The following is a 9379-nucleotide window of genomic DNA, read 5'->3' on the forward strand; positions in this document are numbered from 1 at the left end:
TCTACAAGGCCTGACCAAAAGAAACAGGGCAGGTTTGATAACTTAGATCAAATAAAGATAAACTGAGCAGCAGAGAATAGATCAATTACACCTTCTATCTCTGAATGAAAACATGGCAAAAACAGCTGCATAAAAAGTAAGAATATTACAGTACAGAGACTAAGAAAGAATCCAGCGTTGTACCTCCTCAAAGATCATACCACCTCACAGATCATCATCATCCACAACATGAGCAAGTGACTGAACATGTTTTAGCCAATCCTGAAGACATATCAGGGCTTCAACAGTTGTACTCTTCAATCTACTTCTGTAGTCGCTTACAACTCGTTGTCCAAAGACTAAAAGCTGATTCAGAGGGTACCACGGAAGCAGGCACAGCAAGAATATCCCGAGCTATTCGAGAAAGTACAGGGTATTTGGAAGAGTGAAGCGCCCACCATTCAAGGATATTAAAATCATCTCTGCGAGGGAAGATGTCCTCTTTCAAATATGTTTCAAGTTCATTGGTAGGCTGTCGTTGTTTATTGCTCAAATGCTTATCCCAATCAGCAAGATTATTTTGTGCTGTCCCAACCTCGTCATTATACTCTCCTTGTGATGACTCATTCAATGAATTTGACATTTGCGAAGAATACTCCTTGAAGAGGCCGTTGAGGGTTGCTTCCACCTTGCTCACATGTTCAGTGGCATTTGATCCAAAGGCTTGCTTGAGTCGAAACTCAATGAATTCTTTTTTGAACCGAGGATCAAGGATCACAGGTATACAGTTTGCCAAGTACGACTCAACCCAATACTTGTCAAACTTCTCTTGCATGTTTTCCACCATTGAATTGATAACTCCATCCTTGCGCGTCGGTTCATCCTTTCTTGCTGCTTCTCTCTCCAATAGTAGTTTCAGATTCCAGACTTCATGGAAGTATAAATTTGCGATAGGACAAGTAGAACCGGCGACCACCTCTCGTTGCTTCGTGGAAAACCTTCAAGATGGAACATACAGTTTCAGCTCTTCTCCACTCTGCAGAGGATGGACAGAACTTGTAGTTTCTGTCTTCTTTCCCCAAAGTATGAAAGGCTTTTCGAAATGGGAATGCCGACTGAAGCATTAGGTATGTGGAATTCCAGCGTGTTTGCACATCAACAGAAGGGAGTGCACAAGAAACACCAACTCGTGCAACTACTTCATTGAAGTTATCCAATCGAGTCTGAGAGCTCTTCACATATTTCACACTTTCTCTTATATTATCAATTGCACTTTTCACTGCTGTCAACCCATCTTGGACAATCAGATTAAAAACATGGCATGCACAGCGAATATGGAGTAATGCACCTTCAGAATGCAGCATTTCCTTGCCTACTAGATTTTCTCTCAGATTATCAATCATTGAACCATTTACGGATGCATTATCAACAGTTATGCTAAACAGCTTGTCCTCAATATTCCATTCTTGCAAGCTTTTTAGCAGAATATTAAACATCGCAGCTCCGTTGTGGGGAGTCTCTAGCATACAAAATCTGATTATCTTCTTGTGCAATTTCCACTTCATATCTATGAAATGAGCAGTAACGCACATATAACCTAAAGTCTGGTTCGAGGTCCACATATCAGTAGTCAAAGATACTCTACCAGGATACCTCTTGAACCCTTCACTAGTTATCAACTTCTTTTCATAATACAGTTTCATGATATCATCTTTAATAGTATTTCTGGAAACCATTTCGAACAGGGGATTTAAACTTTTGACAAACTCCACAAAACCAGCATAATGAACGATTGAGAAAGGAAGCTCATCCATAACTATCATTTGCGCAAGTAGCTGTCTAGATAATTTCGGATCAAACTCCCAATTCTTAAGCATAGATGCATGAGGAGACGAAACTGAGGACTTCATCTTTTGCACAATGAGGTGCAGATCTGACCTTATTGTACAAGTGGTCAAGTGTCTGCGGACACCACTTGTACCCACTTCGCGTCCAGCTGGCAAAAACTCATTGCAATGCTTACACTCAGCTTCCACAAGCTTTCCATCATCATAATGGGGAATGAAATCCCTCCAAACAACGGAAGTTAACCTGCGTACTTTACGTCCTACAAAAGGCAGTAGATAACATTTGTAAGAACATTTTCACTAAAATTTAAGAAAAGGCAGTAGATAACATTTGTAAATCATCTCACCGCGTGAATGAGTTGTTCTCGAACCACCCAACGGAGAAGTCACCAGAGATGGCGACCTCGATGAAGATGGCGACCTCGGCATAGATGGCGACCTCAGCGTAGACTTGGCATTTTTCTGTGAAGGGGGACTTCCATCCATATCCGACAGCGACCTCCCTCTTTTTGAAGCTGCCACGTTTGCAAGAACTCCAAGCCGAGACCTCAGCATATTCACTCCAGGAGACCTGGTCACTCCGCAAGGAGAACCTCCTCCCTAGAAAAGAAAACAAAGGATATTCACATGGCAACACACATATGTAAAACAAAAGAGGAATGGAAACAGATTTTCAATCAAATACTCACTTCTGCTCTGACCATCTTCGACTTCTTCTTCGTATCCTGTAGCTCATTCGCTTGCTTCTTCTTCCTATCTTGTAACTCTTTCCTCCTTGCAGCCACCTCCAATTTAATCTTTTTGTTGTACTCTTGCTTTAGCCTCCTCTCTTCTTGCTTATGCCTCCTCTCTTCTTGCTTATGTTTCCTCTCCTCTTGTCTCTGCTTCATTTCCTCTTTCTTTCTTAATCTGCACTCAAATAAGTGTACTCAAAATTTATGGGAATAAAACATAAACAACGAAACGAGAAGATAGAGATGAGAGACTCACTTTCGCTGCTCATCCAGGGCATCCCACACCTGCTGGTCCTCATTGATGGTTTCCCACTTTAGCCTCTGCTTGTCAACATCACCCATGGGATCCAATTCTTCGAGCTCAACCGGATTCATGGATGGGCCAGCCATTTCTTCGAGGTGAACCGGCTTCATGGATGAGGCAGCCAATTCTTCAAGCTCAACCGGCTTCATGGATGGGCCAGCCATCCCTATATATTCAAGAACACATATAAGGAACAAGGGCACAGTCAGTTTATTCCGAGTTTCTGACCAAATGAACAAGTGCACAACACAAGACAGTAGAATACACAGTATAGCGACACAAATGAAGCCATGCCAACTTTCTATCAGGTCAGACTTTGTACCATACAACTGCGAATGTGTGATCCGGTGTGCTTCAACTTTCTTTCTACAGTCTGCTACCCCATGACAAATATAGCTACCCAGGGAATATTAGTACCATATACTGGGTCTCATTTTACTACAAATTGGGAGAAAGGGAGCTGAAGGGCATTACCATCTTCCTGTTGTTGGCTAACTGAATTGTTTTTTGTTGGCCGACGAATTGTTACATTCTTGAAAATTACGTCAGGGGCAGCTTAAGACCGTTTGCGTAGTATGTGTTTTATCTGCTTCCAAACAATCACTCTATTATGTAAGCTTGCCAACAGCCATTTTGCCCTTGTATAGTTGGCCTTTCTTAAGCTTTGGCAAAAACCGTTAACCTTTTCAGAAGTATATAGCACTTCTAACTTCCTGTGCAACCAAGTACCGCTTTGTAGATGGAATTGGTTTGTCAATTGATAGTAACTACTCCCTCCGTTCACTTCGCATATGTATGAAAAAAAAAGAGCCCGTAACAATTGCATATTGAAGAGCAACATCAAGTAGATCAAGCATGTTCGTATCTTGCACAGAAACTACAATGTGTGTCACAGGAACCAAATAGTATGGACTACACTGAATCAATGAAATCCTAGTGAAGAGGAGAAGTTCCTCACCGTCGAGCACGGACTTGCTCCGCCGCCGCACTGGCCCTTGGTGCCTTTGGAAAGGCCATGGTCGAGGCGGAGGGCACGGGGAAGGTAGGCTCCGTCGGATCCATCTGCCGCCGCGCCGGAGGTGGTTGGGGGCGGCGCGTGCTGCTGCCGCTGGAGGTGGTTGGGGGCGGCGCGGAGGAGGTGGTCGGGGGCGGAGGAGGTGGTCCGGGGCGGAGGAGGTGGTCGGGGGCGGCGCGGAGGAGATCGAGTGGCGGCGCGGTCGCGCGGAGGAGGAGCCCCTCCGTCTGCTCGAGGATGAGCCGCTGGGAATCGTGGCCTTTCAGGTTTTGTCCACCAGCGCCATATAAATCTTGTGGTGGGCCGCTTACGCCATTTGGGCCAAATTTCGCGGGCGGCGTATGTGGGATCGCGAAACGCCGCTGCCACTTACATCCTGAGTCACGCCCTCGCCTTCTCCCGGCGTCGTCTGCGCCGCCGGCGCCCGTCAGCCATGATTCTCCTGCAGAAACACATCCTTCTTCTCGCCTTCCGTCCCCGCGCCGCCACTACTCTCCTATCCTTCCGCCACCGATGGCTCTTCTCCAGTACCCGATTCGCCACCACCAGCGCCGCCGTCGCAGCCTTAGCTCCGTTCGCCGTGCAGGACTACCTCGTATCCTCCTACCACCTCACCCCGGCGCAGGCCGTCAAGGCCTCGAAGCTCCTCTCCCACCTCAAGTGCCCCTCCAAGCCCGACGCCGTCCTCGCCGTCCTCTCCGACCTCGGTCTCTCCCACGCCGACCTCGCCGCCGTCGCCGTGTACGACCCTCTCCTCCTCTGCTGCGAGGTCCACAAGACCCTCGTGCCGCGTCTCGCGGAGCTGCGGGACCTCGGGCTCTCCCCGTCCCAGATCGCCCGGCTCGTCGTCGCCGACCCCGCCCGCGTCCGCCGCGCCACCATAGTCTCCAAGCTGCAGTACTACGTGCCCCTCTTCGGCTCGTTCGAGGCCTTCCTCCAGGCGCTGAAGCAGAACAGGTACCTCCTCAGCTCCGACTTGGAAAACGTGGTGAAGCCCAACGTGGCCCTCCTGCGGGAGTGCGGGGTAGGTGCTTACCATATTGCCAAGCTGTGCGGCCCTGCGCCGTGGCTCCTCACCACCAAGCCGGAGCGTCTCAGGGCGATGGTGGGGCGCGCCGAGGGCCTCGGCGTGCCCCGTGGCTCCGGGATGTTCAGGTACGCGCTGCTGGCCGCCTCGTTCCTCGGCGAGGAGAAGCTTGCCGCTAAGGTGGAGTTCCTGAAGAAGACGCTCAGGTGGTCGGAAGCTGAGGCGGCCATTGCTGTCGCCAGGCATCCGGCCGTGCTGAGGAACTCCCAGGACAAGCTGCTGCGCGTGTCGGAGTTCCTCATGTCCGAGGTTGGGTTAGAGCCCGAGTACATTGCGCACAGGCCAGCAATGCTCAATCATAGCATCGAGGCTCGGCTCAGACCCCGCTACTATGTTGTAAAGTTTCTCAAGGAAAATGGACTGCTAGAGCGTGACCGAAGCTACTGCACTGCAACTCAGGTGAGCGAGAAGGTATTCCTGGAGAAGTATATACGTCCTCACAAGAATGCTGCGCCTCGCCTTGCCGAAGACTATGCTGCCACTCTCAGAGGGGAAGTGCCCGCCAGATTCAGATTGCAGGAACCAACAACAGGCTCTATAAGTATTTAGCTGCTTATTTGCATGATGACGATGATTTCACTCTCGAGCCTGCACGGTAAGCTGGAAAGTCCTTATCAGTGTGGTTCATCTAACACTCTAACTGGGTGTTTGTTGGATGTCTGCTATTGGACGTCACTTGCAGTTTTAGTAGTAGTTGCTAATGTTTTTTTTCTGAATTAGGATATGTTTTTGGTCGTCATCCAGTAGAGAAGAAAGCATCACATGTCATGTTGATACACATTGTATGAACATGACTTGTTTAGTCTGCAATTTGTACCAAGAACAAACAACTTTCGGCATCTTTAGGTCTCATTTGGGATGCCTAAGTTTTCCTGTTCCTTTAGGAAACAAATTATTCCTGTTAAATTCCTGGATTGCGGACATGCCCTGCAATGTGTATTGACACCGTTGCCAGTATGCATTACTCATCATTTTCAGTTTGCATACGCTTTGTCTACTCTCATCAATATGATTTCGCATCCTCATACTTATGCTTTGGAAAACACCAGTGGAGGTTTTCCGTGAAACAACAAAAAGGGAAGCAAAAGTGTTTTGTGTTCTTGCTTGGAGTAATGTTTTTCAGTTCGAGTACATCATTCCTTTCCACTTTACATAAGGTGTTTCAAACTAGCAAGTATTTGGATTAATAACATAACTATAATGATCTGTTGTTTTCTTTTTGGGCCAAAGTTATTTGTAGGAAATTTTCCTTGGCAGGACAAGCTAAAAATATCCGTGAGCTTCTATCATAGAATGACAGTTCTGAAGATCAGAGATTTCACACTAGTTAGACAGACCATATGATCTAGGATAAGGTAAACATAAAACTTTGTAAGACAAAACTATCAATTCAACATGACTTGGTAGATTTGAGAACTGACATAAGTTGTTTGTGGCTGGAGCATGGATAAATAAAATGCAAAAGCTACATACTGCAAGCTGTAGCCTAGATGTTTAGGGCTTTAGGCCTTACAAACTGCAAGCTACATCATGGTTGTTTTGTGTTTAGGCCTTTTGAGGAACCTGGGTGAAAGTTCTTCACATGCCTTTTAATCGTATTCATTCACAAAATTACATATATTCTGGCAGCAAAACTATTGACAAACTATGGCTTTCAAAATCAATTTTGCGAAACTACATATTTGGCCCAATTTATTGCACTGAACTTCTAATCCATCTCCACTTACTTTCCTGGCCTTGTTTTGTCATGTGATTTGGGGTATGTGATGGGCAGATGACCCAAGACGTTACTTTCGGTATCATGTAATGGCCTGTAGCTCAACACAGTTAAGTGGTCCAAAATCTGTAGATTGGTGAAATAGATTCTTAAATGCCTAGTTCCTCGATACGTTTACAGATCAGCAGTTCTGCAAAAATTACTCCTGCAAGTTTGATTTTTAGAATGTGTTTGCCCAAGCGTTATTTAAAATTCCTATTTTGTTTGTTCATTAGCACTAACGTGTCCCAACACAGACTAAGCTGGAACTTCCACTGCATCATAACAGTTCTTTTGTTTTCTGCCTAATTTCATTTTCAGGGTGCAACCTTTGTGATGTTCCATTTTTTCTACCATTTCTGAAGTTCACACATTGAATTTCTACATATAGATGGTTACTTTTGGTTCCACGTTTCATTTTGCCTCTTTTGAGTTAAAACTTATTTGTTTCCATCCCGAATTTAGTAACAGCTCCAATTGTTAATTGTTGCATCTTTTCTACTCCCTCTACTCCAGAAAAAAACTGTCACAACTATGTCTAGATACGGGTGTATTTAGACATATTTTGATACGTAAATGGTGACAGTTTTTTTTTGGAACGGAGGTAGTAGACCATTAGCAGTATTTCAGTTGAATATATTACATGGAAAGGTATTGTGTACACTGTCATGAAGTGAAGTATGTGTCTCTTAGATTTCATTAGGGTGGTTGTCGAAAATTTGCTTAACACCATAGAGTTGGCTGGACCAGTGTTTTTCTTTTGTTATACAAACCCAGTTGGGAAGTTGTTGAAGGTTTTTGTTCTCAGATTCTACTGCTAATTTGAAACGTGGGCTACGGATTGGCAACCTGAACTTTTGGAGCGTGCTATATCTTAGACACCGCATTTTGTTCACAATTCAAATTTCTTCGAAAGTCGACCGCAGATCGGAAGGATCACAGCGGCTAGGGCTTTGATATTCGGTGTCGGTGGTGGATCACATCCATGGTTTTCTACGGCGGCAGCAGTAGACGCTACTGGAAAAAAAAAAGATAGCAGTGATGTGCCATTACTAGCGCCCCACTGATAAGTGTTAGTAGTGGTGCACCTCGAGGTGCGCCAGTAGTAATCCACCTACTAGTGGGGCGTGCGTCACTTCTATTTCCTGAGGGTGCGCCACTCTTAAAAAAGTAGCTGCGTCAGTGGTAAAATTTTGAAATCTAGAGTTGTAGCTGAATCTGGCACCATCTTTTTGCGATTTGTTTTCATTTTTTTCGAATTCGTTCTATTCCATATCTTTACGTTCTATGTGCCGGGGAGGTCAACATGTGGCCGGAGAGGAGGGAAGGCCGGCGGCTGGAGAGTAGGGTGGGAGGAATGAATGTCACGTGTATCTGCTCTATATGTGGATGTGCAGAAGAGGACCCTCTACACGCATTGTTTTGGTGCCCACATCCACATGCACATACTCTTTGGTGTGCAATGAGAGATATTTGGTGCCTCCGTTCAGATGTTCAGTTTAAGGAAAATTTAGCGGTGGGTTTTAAGTTAGTGCTTATCTCTCTCCCAGCACACATGATTGATAAGTTCTTATTGGTGACTTGGAGGAACTGGTTTGCCCGTAACGAAGCAACGCATGATAAACCACTACCTAGTAGTGTCAAGTACCATTCAACAGAGGATATAATTAAAGGGTAGCAGGATATTGATCCTGACAAATCGCCTCCCAGCAAACTACTTCAGTGCCTCCATCTGCAAAAAGATGGACCAAGCCCCCCTCCGGTGCAGGTATGGTTCTCCATGATGAGTATGGGGAAGTCGTCTTCAGCGCTTGTCATCAGCATGTGATGATCCGTTTGAAGCAGAAGCTTATGCTTGTGAAGATGGCTTTCGCTTAGCGTTGGAGTGGTCGGAGAAACCAATAATCGCAGTGTCTGATTGCTCCACCCTGATCTCGGCGGTGCAGGCAACAACACAAGACGGTTCACAGTTCATTCATCTTCTGCACGATATTAAGTTGCTGCTTAATGCTAGTAGAATTGTTTCCTTTGTAAAAGTGGATCGCTCGCAGGTTCGGGTTAGTCACTCCCTCGCAAACTTTGAGAGAGCAAAAGCTCGAACTGATTTTTGCTTAGGACCGGAACATGATTATGTTTTACAGACTCCTGACCTAGACTGCCCGTAACCCCGTCTGCTTAATATATCCTCTTTTACCCGCAAACAAAAACAGTGATGCGAGGTTAGTGACCTCGTGGGCACTGACAATTCTAATATGCAGCCTGTGCCTGCTACTATTTTGGGGGCCTGCCTAGACCCCATGTACATGGAAGTGGCCTAGAGGCATCAATGGCCCTGTAGTTTAGAGAAATGGAGGAGCGCCCCGTCAATTCCATTTATAAAAACCCAGTAACTTCTGTTTCCAAACAATAAACCGAAGTATCATAAGCTAAAAAAAAACAAAGTATCATGTTTCATAAAAAGCCTCTTAAGTGTTGGTAACTGTAATTCAATCAAAATCGCAACTAACTATTTTTTTTTTTGAACAGGGAAGGAAAAGCTCCATTAATCGGTGGGCAACATTACATACAGGACCTTGGCTTTCGATGGAATAGCACAGGCATCCTGGAAAATTACAAAAAGGACCTTAGAAAGAAAATATAAAAAGCAATCCAGTCCT

The 9379-nt window shown here is 45.5% G+C and overlaps 2 protein-coding genes across 2 annotated transcripts; one reads left to right on the top strand and one right to left on the bottom strand.

Annotated features, from left to right (window-relative positions):
• Window positions 1-343: 343 nt before the first annotated feature.
• On the bottom strand, window positions 344-3025 carry LOC139832999 (zinc finger BED domain-containing protein RICESLEEPER 2-like). Its single transcript, XM_071823020.1, has 4 exons — window positions 2817-3025; window positions 2516-2735; window positions 2174-2426; window positions 344-2086 (listed from the first exon to the last, which is right to left on the bottom strand). The coding sequence occupies exons 1-4, from the start codon at window positions 3011-3013 to the stop codon at window positions 909-911; spliced, it is 1848 nt and encodes a 615-aa protein (XP_071679121.1). The 5' UTR covers window positions 3014-3025; the 3' UTR covers window positions 344-908.
• A 1241-nt stretch (window positions 3026-4266) lies between these two features.
• LOC127317198 (uncharacterized) lies at window positions 4267-5872 on the top strand. Its single transcript, XM_051347720.1, has 2 exons — window positions 4267-5561; window positions 5687-5872. Exon 1 carries the CDS (start codon window positions 4313-4315, stop codon window positions 5513-5515), a length of 1203 nt encoding a protein of 400 aa, XP_051203680.1. The 5' UTR covers window positions 4267-4312; the 3' UTR covers window positions 5516-5561; window positions 5687-5872.
• Window positions 5873-9379: the final 3507 nt, after the last annotated feature.

The sequence above is a fragment of the Lolium perenne genome, chromosome 7 (genome assembly GCF_019359855.2).
Source record: "Lolium perenne isolate Kyuss_39 chromosome 7, Kyuss_2.0, whole genome shotgun sequence".
In the NCBI taxonomy this organism is placed as follows: domain Eukaryota; kingdom Viridiplantae; phylum Streptophyta; class Magnoliopsida; order Poales; family Poaceae; genus Lolium; species Lolium perenne.

Coding starts and splice junctions, on each gene's coding strand:
- LOC127317198 (XM_051347720.1), top strand. CDS start 4,313: ATGATTCTCCTGCAGAAACACATCCTTCTTCTCGCCTTCCGTCCCCGC.
- LOC139832999 (XM_071823020.1), bottom strand. CDS start 3,013: ATGAAGCCGGTTGAGCTTGAAGAATTGGCTGCCTCATCCATGAAGCCG. Junction 2,736..2,816: donor GCCCTGGATGAGCAGCGAAA/GTGAGTCTCTCA, acceptor ATTTGAGTGCAG/ATTAAGAAAGAAAGAGGAAA. Junction 2,427..2,515: donor CGAAGATGGTCAGAGCAGAA/GTGAGTATTTGA, acceptor TTTCTTTTCTAG/GGAGGAGGTTCTCCTTGCGG.